A 17,808-nucleotide genomic window follows, 5' to 3' on the forward strand; every position below is an offset into this window, starting at 1 on the left:
TGTTAAAATTTAAAAAGACACCTAGCCCAAGTTACCTGAGTTTTTCAAATGATTTCATACACTTTTGGATTTTTTCCAGATGCCTTGAGAGTCCTTTTCGTTTCAATTTGTAAATTCATATTCTTAGAAAGTATAGGCTTCCCTGGAAGGGTAGCTTAAGGCTTTCAAGTGATCCCGCGCCTGTATTCCCTGGTATAAATAGCACTGAAATGTGGCTTGTGTCACAGCATTGTGAGGTCATCCTCATTTAAATTCATTTATTAATAAATTTATTCTAAAGTTGTTCAAATAACCATCCCCATGATTTCCTTTTTCTTCTCCCTGCCTTACAGCACTCACACTGAAGTTTCAAGTTACAGAGCCCTGAGAACCACCTCCAGAGGCCTGTGGTAGTTTCAGTTGTCCTTCTAATACAAACGTAAACCTCATAGCACAGGAAGGAGCTATGAAGGTAGAGACCCTTCGTTACACTCATGAAATACTAGATTTCTTTCTCAATTTAAACTTTATTTGTAATAACCCAGAGGAATTAAAGAAATTGAAACTCTCACAAACTGTTATGAGCCATTTGTACTCCAATTATTAAACTTGCTGACTGAACCTCAAATAACCAAACTGTTGCTTTTAAGTAGTGTGATTTCACAGAGGTAGAAAAATGTTTAGAATTCACATCATTATTAAAAAGTATTATTATTATTTTATACTCCTTATTCATCATTGATATTCTATTTTATATTCCAAATCCCCCAAGCAAGCCCAGATGATATTGAAGAAATATTGCATATAGTCCTGAGATTCTCCTTAGATGCCTCATATAAACAGAACATTTGAATGATTCATCCTGGACCTCTCCCACCACAGCTACCTAGGTGCATCTCTGGCGGCGTCTTTACGGCTTTGTTGCAGTATTTATCAGGATATAAGCATGGAAAAGTTTAATGTGGCAAGAAGGGAGGGAAAGAAGGAGGGGTGAAGAGGAAGAAAGGAAGAGAGAGGGAAAGAAGATTGAGGAGGAGGAGGAGAGAAAGGACAGGCAGGAAATCAAACCCTGAGCACAAAGCAGGGATCTCAGTTGGTAAAGTGCACAGTGTATAAGCATGAGGCACTGACCCCGAGTTCCCCAGTACCCACATGAAAGGCTGGATGTGGAAGCACTTTTGTAACCCCGACACTGTGGGAAGAGGGAAATCGGAGACAGATGGATCCCTGGAGCCCATTCACGAGCCAGTCTAGGCTAATCAATGAGTTCCAGATTCAGTGAGAGATCCTGTCTCAAAAACATAAGACACTCAGACAAACAACAACAACAAATAAAAACAATAAGAGAGACCACGGAAGACAACTGATGCCAACCTCTGTTTTCCTTAGGTACAGACACAGGCAAGCATGCAATCCATACACTTATACACATAAATTTACTACACAAACAACAGCACACACATTCATACACACACAAAGACCTACCTGCTATGCATACGTGTATGTGTATATATGTGTATATATATGAGCATACCACTCTTACTTTTAAACAATCTATTTATTCAAGTGTTTGCCAAACACTGGTCTGCTTTCATGGAGACAGCAGCTATACAAACTTGCTCACACCGCCACTGGTTCAACACAGGTGATACAGTAGAAGGAAATAAAGATGAAATAATAACGGTGAATAGATACAGGAATGAGTCAAGAATTAGTCACAGAAAGGTCATGTTTAAAACCATGTATCCAAATTCATTGAAGTTTTTAATTTGGAGCACTCTAAACCCATAAAATGCAGCTTGTAAATAGTTTTAGGCTTGATATGAATATTGTACACCGCTCTTTTGTGTTATTGTGCTGGCTGTCAATTGGAACCGTGTAGTTTTATATAGGTTATGTAGATTTATACAAAATCTTCCTTTTCAATGGCAACAAATTCATATAGGATAGTCTTTGCATTTTATGCTCTTTTCCTTGGTACTGAAAATTTAAAACCTAAGAAAGAAATCGAATTATTAGAAAATGCATATCTACGAACAAGCAGATAACTAATTGGTGTTATTGCAACTTGAGGAGAACGAATGCTGACTCACTTGCCCAACCCTTACAGCATGCTTCTTTCTTATTTTACCACCTGATGAAAATATTTACATTTCTTTATTGTTTCAGATCTTTACCAAAAATAAAGTAAAAATCTGTTATGTTAATCAAGTCATTTGGAATATGAACACTATCAAATTCTAAGAAATTTAAAAAGTCACTCAAGGATTATTGAACAATTAATCTCTAGGAAAAATAAAATCAATATTATAAACAATACTCCAAAATAAAAATATTGAAAAACTAAATATAATACCTTTATAAAAACTACTTCAATTTCTTGTATATTTTAGATGGCCATAATAAAGTACTATTTACCACTCTAGTGATGGTGGGACCTGGGAAAATGGAGTCTATAAATGAGACAGACTAAAGTCTCATGCAATAGCCAGTGTCATTCAGATCATCAGACAATTTACACTCTGAGAGTTAAGAGGCTTCACAGAGTGTGCACTCACAAAGGCAAACCACACAGAGCAGAAATACGTTTTTCCATAGGGGCACATAAGCAAATAACAATAGCCAGTTGTAAAGAATAATCTGAAGTAAACTCACTCCTATCCAATACACCTGGGAGGGGCACAAAAGCATAATCTGAGAACAATTATGTGTTTTTGAATAAACTGAGGTCACAAGACTCTTGTCTTGGTTTCTTGGAGTTTTCTCACAAGCACTCAACAATGTCTTCACACAGGATTGTGCCCCAACATCTCCCCCTTTTTAATTTTTTTTAAATGCAAGATATCTAGAGTGGTTTTGATTTAAGCTGTTGTGGATAAATCTAATTGTTATTTTATGTGTGAATATCCTATGAGCAAACAACTTATAATATTAGGACAATGAAAGCATTGTGTGCAATACTCTGCCACCAAAAATGGTTCCAAATCATGTCTAGTACTACTGGTTACATTATTATATTGAACAGAAAACTCTAGAGGATAGTTTGAAAAAAAACTCATCTGATTAGAAGCTCTGGTACCTTGTAAAAGTAAGTCCATGTTTGCCGCTTAATAAGAACAGAAATGTGATGGCATCCTATGTAAATGAGAAATGATACAAATACCAAGGAAAAAATAAGCATAGTCCTTTTTCTCAGATGAATGAATGCATGAGTTCATTATAGGCCCAAGGTCTGACCATAAACACAGAGTCATTATAAAGATAACAGGAACTGAACTCATCCTATCTACAAGTTGAAACAAAGGAGAATGAAGAACATAAGACCAATACATGTGTTCAGAGGCATTCATTGCAGATGCACAGGTCAAAGCAGCTAGTATTACCAGCAAGAGATTCCCAGGTGACATAGCACTCTGTGCACTTCACAGCATAATTTCCCCCTTAGTGTATAGAGCCTTGCCTTAGCCCCAGTTGGGTAGACTTACTTCTGATGATACAGTCAACATCTCCTTTTGCCCTGTAGCTGAAAGCTTGCTAGGTTTCTGGTGACTCCTGTTGTCTCCTCATCCTCTGCAGTTGTCCTTGATGCCCCAAGGCTGGAGGAATCAGAGAGACGCCCACAGTGTTTCAGTGGATCAGTCTTCTGTAAGGATCCCCATCTCCTCTCTTAGCTAAGGGCAGGTCTCTGTTCGTGGTGCCACTATTTTACAGCTCTACTTGGAGGTGGGACATGGAAAATGGCTCTGATAAACAAGATAGACTAAAGTCGCTTGCAATAGCTAACTTTATTAGGGGCATCAGACAATTTATACTCTGAGGTTAAGAGGAGTCCCATGAATAAAGTGTCCAATCCCAAGGGCAAGCCACATACAGCACAAACAGGTTTTTCCATAGAGGCATATGAACAAATAGCAATAGTCTGTTGTAAAGTATAACCTGAAGTAAACTCACTCCTATCCACTAAACCTGGGATGGGAATGAAAGCCTAATCTAAGAACAATTTTTTTGTTTGGAAGAAAGTGAGGTCATAATGATTTTTGTGTTGTTTCTTGGAGCTTTCTCACAAACACTCACAGGACTCCATTCTTACACTGAGCTCCCACACAGATCTCTAGACCCGTGGAATCCTTAGGAATCATTATCCAATAATCAGCGCAAGCGGTAGCCATTTTGCCTGGCTTTTTCCATACGTTGGCTGCTTGGCTTCCTTGTAGAGTCAGCTATTATTCAGCACTTGTACATACTCAGTATATACTGAGTAGTATATCACTTTATGTCCAAAGACAAATGTAAAGTGTACTGAACCAAGTAAGTCAAATCAGAATTCACCCACCTTTTCTACTCTTCCCTCAAATGGGACATAGATATCCTGAGAATCATAAGCACGCCAAAGCCACAAGGCATCATGTACAAAGCCTGTTAGGACAAGAATCTTTTTATTATAGTCAGATGTGTAGACTATGTGAGCAGGATGGGGAAATGGGAAAGAAAGCCTTACTGTGTTTTTACAAAGCGTTTAGAAGTTTCTCGTCAAGAAGGTATGATTTAAAATGAGACTGGAAAAGTAAACAAAACCCCGACTACCATAATTTTTCTGTCATCCAGGGTTGCATTTTACATTTAACCAGTGAAAAATGTTTAAGTCTTAAGCAAAGGTATAATCTGTTATGACTGCCTCTTCTAAATGACTGTGTGGACAACACACTACAAGGAATGGTCCATGAGTCAATGTGGGGTAGCCCTTTGAGAATGTGCTGCTTAGGTTTTGTCAGTTTGACAAGCTTGGCTCACTCGGGAGCAGAGAACTCCTGCTGAAGAGCTGCCTTCATCAGAGTTGCTTGTGAGGTTGTTTGCAGGGCATTTTCTTGATTAATAATTGATGTGAGAGGATGCAGCTCATTGTAGACAGTGCTGCCCCTGAGTAAATAGTCCTGGGCTGTATAAAAAAAGCAAGCTGAATAAAACAGAGCAAGCCAGTATAACCAACACCCCATGGTTTCTTCTTCAAGCTCCGGCATTAAGTCCTTGCCTTGACTTCCCTAGAAGATGAACTGTAGCCTGTAAGCCAAATAAATCATTCATAAGTTGCTTTTGGTCACAAGGTCTTATCATAACTACAGAACATCCCTAGGATATTGAGGGTCTTTAAGTAGTATAGATGGGAATTCATGATGGCACAAGTCTAGATGGACTGTTAATTTTAGTGAATTTAGAAACCAGAACTTACTAATAGAATAGATGCAGAGAATATGTGAAGTGTCATAAATGGGCTTTATATTGAGTCAATGAATGGATGATGGAGGCAAGGCCTAAACTGATGGAAATTCGTAAAGTGTGTTCTCAAAAAAGAAGAGAGAACTAAGTGTTTGGCTACACAATATATGATTAGAAGGTATATGGATTTACTAATTTATAAAATTATCAGTATGTGTTACATTTATAACTAGACGATATAGGTCCCCACTGATTCTGGGACTAGACAGCATAATCTTTGTAGTAAGAATACACAGACGGAGGCAAGAGGATGCCATTGGATCTCATCACTACTAAGAAGTTGAGTAAGGGAATATACAAGACATGTATTTGCTTCCAAAGGGTCAAAATCCTCATCTTTAATGCATGTGATTTTTTTCTCATTATTTTTAACTCTAAATTGGGATGACAGCACATTCCAGCAATCCCAGAATTTGGGAGACAGGTTAAAAAATTATGTTTCAAACTTGCCTGGATGTATAGGTAGGGAAATCTCCCCCCCCAAAAAAAAACCCTCAAAATCTAAATTAGCTACAAGGGATTAGAAGTAAACACTTTGATATTAAATATTACTTTTCTAGCCTGTGCAGGAAAACTAAAGGCTTGCTGTTTCCCAGCCTGTATCCCCTAGGATGATGTTGGTAGGACCCATATCTACTGCCCATTTAGAACAAAGTGTATGCTCCCAGACTGTGTATCGTCCTTTTTACACATTCTTCCACTAGCTAAGCTGTTCCCGTCATGTTTCTAACCCTTGATAAACCAAAGCATTTGTGTTCGACTTGTGCAGGGGTTCCTGCTGATCATGGAAGGCAGGGAAACCAACTTCGAAGGAGTGAGATGGAAAATATCTTTAAGTTTGACTTAGTCAAACTGAATCAAACTTCAGACAGTTTATTGCAGCATATTTAAACACAGTATATTTGGAAAGACATTTCCTGGTGTAAAACAATACCTATGCACAAAGACGTATAATTACATTGAAACTCAACTCTGGCCTGATCTCAGTCACACTGCTAGCGCTGAGGTCATTTGGGCTATTAGTCATCTCTGTTTCTGGGGTGGGAGCAAGGAGGAATCTCTGGCTACACAGATAATGTAAGGGTCATTTCGATTACTAGCCACCTCCAGCGCGGTTGTGAGGGCTTGATGTGGTCTGGCCCAAGAGATAACACAGATGGACAGGCTGTTAATCACTTCCAGATACCAGCCTTCTGAATGGAAGAACAGGTTTTACATCTTTTCTTACAGAAGACAATCCTGCATGCTTAGCATTCCTCATGTCCCTGGGGATCTGTTGGCACAAGAACTTTCATGCTCCCAACAGACTTATATTTTCTTTTCTTTTATCCCTAAACTCAATACCTAACCCCACTGAAGGCTTAATAATTCATGATTATTAGCAAAACAATAAAGTTCCCTAAATAATTTTCGAAGTGCTTTTGTATTCCTATGATATCTTTCATTATGTTAAGCTGTTGATCTTATCAGTGTGTACAATTAAAAATTCTTTCTAAAGTCAGTTGAACATCTACTTCGGCCCATAATAGAAACTTTCTGCGTGGAAACAAGTGATTTGAGTTCTTTTCCTTTGCGACATAATAGAAGAGTTCCAACAATTAGGAAATATGGGAATAATCTCAGATATTAAAGAAAACAGCATACACTATTGTTCCAGTTTCTTTAAAGAGTTTGAAACACATCCTGAAAGTGACCATCTTGGAAAGGATATTTATCTTTTTTTCTCATCTTTATTAATTCCTTAAGAATTTCATACAATATTCATTGCTACCCTTGCTCTGGTAGATCCACACTCACCTTCCCTACCCACCAAAATCTGTGTCCTCTTTCCTTTTGGTTTTTCTAGACAGGGTTTCTTTGTTCTTTGTAACTACCCTGGCTGTCCTGAAACTCATTTTGTGGATCAGGCTGGCCTCGAATTCACAGCGATCGACTTGCCTCCTCCTCCCATGTGCTGGAATTAAAGGCATGTGCTACCACCACCTGGCTTGTTCCCTCTCTTTTGAAGGCCCATCAAATACAGTTTCTGCTGCCTGTATTCTCCTCCACTGGTATAAGATCAATCCACCATGGGCCTCCCCCTTAGGAAAACTGATACTCCCTCTCTCAGCATCGATCAGCTGCCAATGGATCCCTGAGCACTGAGAAATACATGTCCCATTTATCTTAACAGTATCATTCAATACACTGATGAATTATCCCAATTTGATCTTTTTTCTCTTTTCCTTAATCTTTCTATGATACCCTGATTTATTTTTTTTTTGCAGTCTAAATTAGTAAGAACTTAATGCTAAATTCTACCTGTTATCCACTGGTAACACAAATGAATTTAAATCCTGAAGATTATTAACCAGAGAAGAGAACTCTGTAGTTAACAAAAATACTAAAACCATCTCTTGCTCTGAAACAAATAACAGACATCATGGCAGAATGCCAGTGCGTCAGCCTTTACATATACAATCTCTTCCTTGTAGAAGAATGATGGAAAGAGAATCCTATCATCCCATCTATTTCTCCCCAACAGGGATGTGTCAGTGGTGAGTCTCACTAACATTGACGGAGACTAAGCATCCTGCCTGAGGCAGGTGCTTGTCAGCTATTGAAGCTGAGATTCCCGCGGAGCAGTCTGTTCTCTCTTGAGAGCCACGCTCTCAGAGGAGCCAGACAAGCTGCGTGGAAACATCCCCACTCTTGAGGGAGGTACTATTTGAGTGAAGGGATAGGTAAAAATGGTCGACATTTTATTCCACTCATTGCTGCTCCAGTTGTTTAGAACTGTGTTCCAAATGAAACAAATCACTCTGAAAAGTTTAGTCTTGGCCCTGACTAGAAACGTGCCTCCAGGCTGCCATGGTGCTTTAGCTAAGCATGAGATCAAGGGGAGGAGAATGCTGTGAATCCATCCCAGTAAAGATTGTCCGAAACCTATGACATTCGTCCATATGTATATAACATTTTTTTAGGCATTTTCACACACCCCATCCCACTCTTTTATCCTCCTTTTCCCAGTGAATCCTTCCTCCCAGACAAATCCTCCCAACATTCAGACATTCACGTCCTCCTTCTGTGTGTGACTCCTTGAGGTTAATTTAAATTTTTCTGCCTGAGCATGAACGGGAGGTTATTTGCACAGCAAGAGGGGCTCATCAGAGGCTACACCACTGAGGAAAAAGAAACCTTGTATCCCAGCATCTGTCACTTGCCAGTAGGCCAGAAGAGCAGGGTAGAGCCTCTTGGAGGTTGATGGCCTTAGACGTCTGAGCAGGAGGACTGAGGAAGTGATGGGTTTTAAGCTGACTGATCCTAAAAACTGTTTTCTGGAAGAGCCTGGAAGAGTAGAAGGTTAGATGATAAATACACCAGACTCATGAGCACCGAGCAAATGTTTCTCCGCACAAGTAACTTTAACTGGACACTCGCTTAGTCAGGCGCTAGCAGAGCTGTCTGTATGTTGAGTTTAAGTAACGATTCCTAAGGATCCCAGGATGAGATTGTCTTGTTCTCCTGTACTTATGAGGAAACTTGGGGTCAGAGAGAACTGGCGTCATGATCTAAGAGCCATAGCCCGTATGCTTAACTAACATCTTTGCTAGTGAAAAAGGAGTGGACATAATTAACATGGGAAAGTAAGAAGCCCACAAAGAAGTCTATTAGTAAAACAGAGATAAACCACCTCTTTTTATATCTTCCTTATACTAAAATATGAAGAAAATAGACATGTAAAAGGCAGAATATTTATTAATATCTTAACACAGATTTAGGTGTAGATCTCAGAATCGAGATTTTTGCAATGTAATTCATTTGACTCCATAGGGTTCCTCTGGGTCTCTTGATGCCTAGCTCAAGCAGAAATGCGTGTTTTTATTGGCAAAAAAATTGTTTTCAATATTGCTGTAAATACACGTTTAGGATTTATAGTAGTAGTGGCAAGTGTGTTAACTTCTTCCTGTGAAGTTTTCAGTAACAGTAACACAGCGCACACTCGTGATCAGAATGCTCCCAAACAATACTGCCTTTCCACGTAGAGCGATTTCCCATCACTGCCAGCTTAGCCAGAAAGCAAGCGAGGAAGACCGTGAGCTGAGTTCCTAGAGGGTGCTTGCTCCATAGCACAACCGACCAGAAAATACAGGTCTCCCCACCTACTGCCTGAGAAGTTTGTAAAACTACAATTCTGGATAATTCGATAGATTAACGAGGAAGAATTGGGTGCAGAGACTCTGTGGTTGTTAGAGAAGGACCAGGGCGTAGAGAGGAGGTGAAATGGGCACAAGGAACATGATCTTGACGCTTGTGTAGTTTGAAGTCAGCGCTGCTAAAGATGAGAAACAACAGCAATCACTGCCCAAAAGGGTGATTGTCATTACCCTGTTTCCAGCATTGGGCTTTTCAGTTATAACTCAAAACACCACAAGCGTTCTTGGAAACACTGCCTTTAAGGAGTAAGAGAAATGAAATGAACATCTTTAAAATCTTGCCTCGAGAGATCAGTTTTGCTAAGAGAGCAGCAGGCTTCCTGTAAAAAAAAAAGTGTAATATTTATTCATTACAAGACACCATAATTACACCTGGTGGCTTCTGGTATGTCTTTCCTGAGGTACCACAGACAAGAACTTGTGGCTTTTGTTTGTTTGTTTATTTTGATTTCTGTATGCCCATTTGTTTTATTTTTAAAAGTTTATTACTTAAGAAATTTCTTTTTAACTTATTTTCATATCAGTGTTAAACATTGTGTATATAAAACACATATACGAAGTTCAAAAAATGAAAGTATGCACACAAACAGGCAAACAACTCCCCCACTACACACACACGCACACATACACACACACACATACACACACACACACACATACACACACACACAATTTTTCTTTCAGAAAGAATTTTTAAAACTTTGTTCAAAGTCTTTCAAATGACTTGTCCTGGGCTTGCAGTAGCATCATTATCTATGTGTTTAGGATACAAGAGCAATTAGCTTTCTATTTTATGTGAGAAAAAAGTTCAGTGATGGCCTCATAGTCCAGTGGAAGCAGGTAGTGGCACCTCATTGCACACATGAATGACTTGAAAACGTGTAAGTATGTATATGTGTGACTATACACATGTATTTATAGTCATGGATACCTTATGGAGTCATAGATACCAAAAAAGCAGTAACAAGGTTATTTTGTTGTTGTTCTGGTTTTTTTTTTGCAGACATGTATATTTAATTCCCATATTTGACTATTTTAAATAAGTGACCACTTTTCTTTTTCAATTGTTTTAAGAAATCTAAAATTCTGAAACTTGCTAGCGCCCATACACCAGAGGAGAAAGTAACCTGCCAAGAATTGTCATCTTGCTTGACTATCTCAAAGGGATGAGCTTTGACTCACAGTACATTTCCTATTTTTGTTACCTGGGTTTCTCTCAACATGAAACTTCGAAACAATTACACTTCTAATAAAACTAAGAACAACAGTTTTAAGGCTGTGTTGCTAATACTTTTTCTACAATCGCTTTTAACCTGTTGTTTAAAGATTTCACCGACAGCATACGGCAAACCCAAGGGTCACTGCTGCCACGCGGTGTGGCTGAGTTTATGCGCTGGTTTCACAGCAGTCTGTAAAACAATAACAGGCACCCAGCGGGCCAGTGCATCCCCAGTTGGCGTTCTCCATGCCCTGCTCTTTCCCCCGGGGTAGCTCTGAGCTTGGAAGGGCATCAAGTCTCTCAAGTCACGGTCACTCACCATTTCTGTTAGAAACAAGTAATTTCATCCTTAGAAGACAAACTTCAAAACAGTCACGTCCCCCACTGGGCATCTTTAATTTCCCGAATGACCTTTATGTTTTGAGTAAACAGCCTCATTTAAGGACAAGGACTTCAGCTTACTTAAGAGTTGTGTGACTCTAGAGTGAGGATAGGAACAAAATAAACACACACACGTGCAGCTTTATTTTATTCTTTCATTTTCTTAAGAAGAAACCAGTACTGATTCTGAAGATCAAGGTTTAATTTTCTATTTTGCCTTTGTGTTGCTATGAGACCCTCTGTCCTGCCACTCAAAGAATTTTGATTGATTCATGAATATATCAGACTAAGCTATGATCTGAAATCTCATGATCAATAATACCATGTGGTGGAGGCAAACATCTTTTATCCCAGCACTAGTGAGGCAGAGACGGGCAGATTTCTGAGGGTGAGGCCAGCCTCGTCTATAGAATGAATTCCAGGACAGTCAAGTCTACATAAAGAAACCTTGTCTGGGAAATAGAAAACTAACAAACAAAGAAAAATAATTAATCTTCATGATCAGATCAAAGAGTCTTTACTTTTGGCAACCCTGTCCATTCTGCCTTCAGCTCTCTTGGATCCTTTCTGATGCTGTTGTCATTTCTTTCTCATTTCCTTGCTTACTATGTTTCCTGGCTGGTCCATGTGATGGAAGTCTGCAACACAGAGCCTTGTGACAGGATTCAGCTAGGTGTTCTCCCGTGGTAAACATGGTGGAGCTGAGATATAGTAGGGCTTTGACAGAGCTCTGAAAGTGTCTGACTTGCTAGCCAGGTTTCATTCCCCCGTATCTTTTCGTTGGGTAACAGATCCTTCTCTCCAGTCATGCTCAGTGCTTTATAATCTGCAGTAGACATTCTCTAAAATGTAAACCAAAGCCATCGTCAGAGTCATGGGGTTTGGGTTAATAAACACTTGTGGTCATTCATTACCAAATGTGCTAGGCATCCTTCTTAGGGATATTTGAATTTCAGGCAATTCACCATTCCCATTAAAAAGTAAGAACCCTAGACTTTCACATAGCCTGGAAAGAAGGTTAAACCCTGAAATACATAAGGCAGCCTCTGCCCACAGGAAATACTATAGAAGCAGTGCTAACAGTTAAAAACAGAAACATAGAAGTCTCAATCCTTGGTATAAGTGTTTTGTTGCGATTTTTAAAACAAGATCTTGGATTCATCTTGAAACATCTTACAATTGCACTAAACCCACAAATTCCCGAGTCCCTTTTCTGTTTATATGTAAAAATATAAACAGCTGGAATTTGATATATTCTTTATTTTTTTACCTGTTTGGCTCAACAGCATGACAAGCAGTTGGTACAGAATATCTACACACACTGGGTGAAAGCTGTGCAGCAGACACCCAGCATTGGTACCAGGGGCTGTGTCCTGACAGTGCTCTATGTGTGTCGTGTGTGCAAGGTCTACTATGTGCCTGCTTTACTATCCTGAGTTCATCTGCAAGGCACAAGCCTAAGGGATGCACAGCGAGCCCAAATGAAACCGTTCTACACTGACACAGTGAGACTAGGCTGGGGTCTCTATCCCATAGAAAGGCTTTTTCGTGTGTGCTGCTGTACCCTTTATCTTTGCATGATGGGTATTGGTTTTAACATTAAATTGGATAACTTGGACAAATCACAAGACTGAGACTTCTTGTGGAAATGTGCAGTGTTTCTATCTGTACTCAAAGCCCAGCATGGCGAAAAGTCCAGGTGTGTCCTTCAAACACCAGGCATCTATGTCCCTTATGGCCACTGATAAGCATAGTCAGTCAGCAGAATCTTTTTCTACCCTGAGAAATATGGCTAGAGATGTTTAGATAGAATTTAGATACAGACCTGGATATTGTGTGGAGCAAGTATATATGTGTATACACGCATGAATACATATATATGTGTATGTGGGGTAGAATAGAAAGGACAGTTGTTATTTTGTCTTCAGATTCTCTTTTGCTAAATGAAATAATGATTGGAATATATAAAATGTTTAATGTACTGTGTTCGTGCACATTCATTTTAACTAACTACTCTATAAAGTCATTCTTCTCCACCTACAGTATCTATTGAAAGTGAGAACGTGGATGATTTTGTTACACTGTTCAGTTTCTGAGGATTGGGGTTCACTTATATAAATACAATGATGTGCTCAATTTTGAATATCCATTCTGATCACAATAACATCAGACTACCTAATTTTGGATATTTTAATATTGAATCAAAACTTATTGCACATATGTCAATAAAAAATTTTGAGCTCTGTCTCAAGGTAAATGGTTGTTCTTCTTGGTGATTTGTACATCTTAAAAGATTCATGTCCAAGGATTGCTCAGTAGCAATTGTCCTAAGGCTGTAAGGACTGCCAAGCTATATAGAAAGAAGCTTTTATAGTTTAAAAGTTGTGCAGACAAGAGGTATATTTGTGCTAGAGTTCTTACACCTTTTCCTTTTCGTATCTCAAGTATCCTCAGTAGAATACGTCAAGGTCAAAAACATAAAGTGCTAACCAGGGAACCCCAGGGAAAGCGAATCTCTGAACATAACAGCTGGCTTTCTAAAAACAAAGGCCCTGCTAACTTAGCAACTTATATTATCGTGGTGCTCTTTAGAAAGCCATGACGTCCTTGACAGGTGAATGCAGGAAACTGAAGGGCAAGAACAGTGAAGGCAGAAGTGATAAGTGTAAAACAAGATTAACGAGCAAGGGAGAGAGGAAAGAAATAGAGAGGAAGGAGGGCACCTAAAAATACAAAGACGGATGTTAGATGTTAGATGTTAGAAAATAAGTACAATTTTCAGCACACTTGAATCTTTCAAATTTTGGACAACGTATTTCAAACCTTACCAGAGTTTGTCACCAGCATTAAGACTGCCCTTCTAATGCCCAGTCTTAGCTGGAATGGGATACATGAGCATTGCCTGAAGGGCCCTAGACTAGCGCAGTACAGACGCGCACATAAACAGAAAACGTAAATGCAGAAGTCCTCCCCGGGACCATAATGATAAGACACAAGCGAACTGTGTTTCTTTAAAGTTTTTCTATCAGTGTATTTCAGATTTACTGCACTAGAAAATCTACTTGGACTCACTTAACCTTGAAAGATTTGGGGCTCATACTGATTATCAGGGAACTGTGTCCCTTCTCGCAACTTTTCATCTACTTTTCTGGCATTTAAATAAAGAAAAACGGAATCAAAACAATATTGAGAACCTACGATAAAACCGTTAATATCATTTGAATCCCATAACTTATCATGATGGCTGTGCAGATCATTCCCAGCTTAACAGATTCTTACAGAAACCTCCTACTAGAGATATCTTAATATATGCTTTAAAGCAATGACACGGAGAATGGTAGTCTCTGTCACATGGTCCTTTGTATTATGTGAAAAAGTATGCAAGCCCCTGAAATTATTTTCTGCTTCCCCACCCCTGCTTTTTTGTTGTTATAGCGGAAAATGGCCCCCGTCTCCTTGTGGAAGCGGAACAAGCAAAAGTCTTCTCACACAGAGGTGGCAATGTGACACTGCCGTGTACATTTTACCGCGACCCTACAGCATTTGGCTCAGGAATCCACAAAATCCGCATCAAGTGGACCAAGCTGACTTCGGATTACCTCAGGGAGGTGGATGTCTTCGTTTCCATGGGCTATCACAAGAAGACCTACGGTGGATATCAGGGTCGAGTGTTTCTGAAGGGAGGCAGTGACAATGATGCCTCCCTAGTCATCACAGATCTCACCCTGGAGGATTATGGGAGATACAAGTGTGAGGTGATTGAAGGACTGGAAGACGATACTGCTGTGGTAGCTTTGGAGCTGCAAGGTAGGCATTCAGAAAACCCGTTAACTTTGAAGGAATAGCTAGTCACTACTCTTTTGTGTTCATGAGATAACATGTAGTGATTACTGCAGTAATTATGTGAGGACCTAAAAGTCTAAGCCTAGCAAATTTTTATTCTTTTTCTGCATATGATTTCAGCTTTCATATTTGAGATGTATGCAGAATACGTCTTTGCAAACTATTTACAAAGAGAAACGTGCAATGAAACTGAATTAATTGTTTTTGGAAATAGCCTTATGCTATTCAAAACTTAAATCCCATTTTATGGTTGTTGAGAAATTCTAATTAGATTCTTTCTTATTATGCTTCTAAAATTATCTCCATTTCAAACTAATAGTAAGATTTGTAAAGGACATCTGCAGTACAATACATGTAATTGTATTCTGTAAAATGTCTGCAAAAATTAATTTGACAGAAAAAGTAACCTCTGGGTATACTTAAATATTCTTGCAAAGAAGTAAAGTAATTCTTTTAATGGCCCAAGGTCTTTTACACATCAAATATCAAATAATAGAGGCATTTTGGGAGGATTTCTATTTTTTGAATATATTACATTCAATAGGTTTAAAAGTCACCACGCGGAAAAAGCTACACAAGCAGACGTGCCCTTGCCTTTATCTTCCTTCTTCTCAGTCATCACACTAGGAAAAGATTTGTGCTGAACGTTGTATAGTTTGAACCGTCCTATTTTCCTGAATTTCACCAGTGTTCTACACTGAAGAATAAAACTGACTATATTAACAGGCTGATTTCCTTCACAAAATCACGGATCTGTATTTGCTAGAAGCTATTTTTCCATTCTAGAACAAATTGGTGACTTTTAAAAACAATAACACTGAACACTGGCCCTCCTGAATCCCACCAGATTCCATTAGGCATGTAGGCATCTTGCTGATGAAACCCAACATGAAGCTCCATGGGTTCAGAATATACATTCTAACTGTAAAGAAGTTCAGTGTGACGTATAGACTGTGGGTCTATTAATCCTAGTAGGGGATGCTTTTTACTTTCAATTTTTTATATTAAAAAGTTAATAATTAAACTTTTACAGAAAATAAAATGTTAACAAAAGGCTTTTGACTTTTTAAAAAGACTATATGACATTAAGTTAAAATAGAAAACAACTTTAAAATAGATATAGTATACTGGATTTGGAAATAAATCAATCATATTGCAGGTAATCAAGGACTAATGAAAATTTTCTACCACCCTTGAGAAACACCATAACATATGACACACAATAGTGAATTTAAATGTGAAAAATTTCCTGGGTCTTTAAATCTATTACAAATTAAAGCATCCTATATGTTCCACTGTTTCCATTACAAACCATTTGGAAAAGAAAAGGTGGCACAAATAGTTTCTATCTTCACATAAAGATGTTGGGAGGTTTTCTGTCACTTGGCTTCTAGCGACTAAGAGAATCATTGCGCCATGGATTGTTTTCCTTCATGGGCACACATCTGGGATTGCTAGGAAAAGAGAACAAATGATACGAGGGACAGAAAGCATTGTAGCACTTCTATTCCGGGGTACACAGTGGTCCCAGTTGGACAGGAGCAGGGCATCCTTAGAGCCATCTCCAGTCTCTTCCTCCCCTTACCGCAGCAGGAGTCAGAGGTTTGCCTTCTTCCTTTGGCTCTGGTCCAGCTGACAGATCCCTCCGCCAAGAACCTGAGAAAGCAGGGTGAGATCAGAAAGCCTTCTTGGATCGTCGCCTGCAGTAACCTGTGCCAGCTGGACTGGTCTAGAGGGACAAGGGACGAGACTTGATTTAAAGCCTCAAAGTCCTCTTGTAGAAATGTCCAGGATCATTTAGAAAAGAGCACACTGACCATGCCTGGTTGTTAGAGAACTGTACACCACCTTGAACAGGAGCTACCAATTTGTAAAGCAGAACTTAACACCCATAAAATTACTGGGCCAGTGAGGCAAGATGCTTGCATTCCATGTGCTAAAATATTAATTAGTTGTAGTAATATTTCTAAGAATGTTTGCTCTGGGTTATCTTTGTTTAACTATAAGGTAAACCCTTTGACAGATGCCTTCCTTAATAAGCAATAAATGACACAATTCTGAATACTTGGGAATCCATCCAGTTTTTTTTTAAAAAAAAAAAACAAAACTGTGTGAGACAGCACTTGATTTCCCCGAATAATTATTTGATCAAAAGAAATGCTTTTGGAAGACCATTGTGTCTTCCCAGACACAGTCAAATGGCCAATTCATGGTCTTTGCATTTACGAAGGGATTGTTCTCTGAAATACTTGACTCTTCAAGATTAACCAGTCAGTTAATGGATGGTTACTCTGTGCTCATCTTTCATGGCCAAGTCAAAGGAAACAATTTTTGTCTATTTATATTGAAAGCATTTTCAAAACCTTGGCTTTAGTTTGTAATATAATATATAAATAGAGAAGCTAAGAATGAAACTTATTTTCAGGTCTCTACTATGTAGTACATATCTGCTGCAAAGAGCTGTGTTTTATTCTCAATTGACTTTGCTTGCCTGGCCTTTAAATAAGTAACATTGGAAATGTATTAAGTAGACGCCCCTGTTTTAGCTGTTTTAAGGTCAGGAAAAAACAATTAAGGAATACATTAAAGTTGAAACAAAGAGCTAGAATGCTTTGCATGGGGTATGCCTTACTAGCACAGAATTGTGTTATTAATATAACATAAAGCTGATGAAGCTTTTGTTAGATATGCACATCCAAGTTTTTCCAAATAAAAGTCCCAAGCAGACAGTCACTTCCTTGCATGGCTTCAGGAGCACATGTGGAAATAGATGGATATGCATATTTGAAGCATTCAACATATGTCTTCATTTGTTTTGAAAACTACAGGAAACTACTTGCTAACTCCATAATAGTAATGAATACTTTAAAATTGTGAATTTTTTAAAAATATCATGTTTCCAAGTATCCCCACCAC

The 17,808-nt window shown here is 38.7% G+C and overlaps 1 protein-coding gene and 1 long non-coding RNA gene across 4 annotated transcripts in view; one reads left to right on the top strand and one right to left on the bottom strand.

Moving 5' to 3' along the window:
• Hapln1 (hyaluronan and proteoglycan link protein 1) overlaps positions 1–17,808 on the top strand; it is a 71,845-nt gene that overhangs the window by 47,043 nt on the left and 6,994 nt on the right. For all 3 annotated transcript variants that reach the window (XM_048455867.3, XM_085676876.2, XM_085676877.2), the window contains exon 3: positions 14,485–14,856. In XM_048455867.3, coding sequence (XP_048311824.1) covers positions 14,485–14,856 — 372 coding nt within the window. The remainder of the gene's footprint in view (positions 1–14,484; positions 14,857–17,808) is intronic.
• LOC125414086 (uncharacterized) overlaps positions 11,033–17,808 on the bottom strand; it is a 39,594-nt gene continuing 32,818 nt past the window's right edge. Inside the window, exons 2-3 of the long non-coding RNA XR_007236141.3 lie at positions 16,478–16,548; positions 11,033–11,891 (exon numbers count right to left, since the gene is read on the bottom strand). This is a non-coding gene — a long non-coding RNA (uncharacterized LOC125414086). The remainder of the gene's footprint in view (positions 11,892–16,477; positions 16,549–17,808) is intronic.

This window comes from Myodes glareolus, chromosome 15 (genome assembly GCF_982192425.1).
Source record: "Myodes glareolus chromosome 15, mMyoGla1.1, whole genome shotgun sequence".
Taxonomy (NCBI): domain Eukaryota; kingdom Metazoa; phylum Chordata; class Mammalia; order Rodentia; family Cricetidae; genus Myodes; species Myodes glareolus.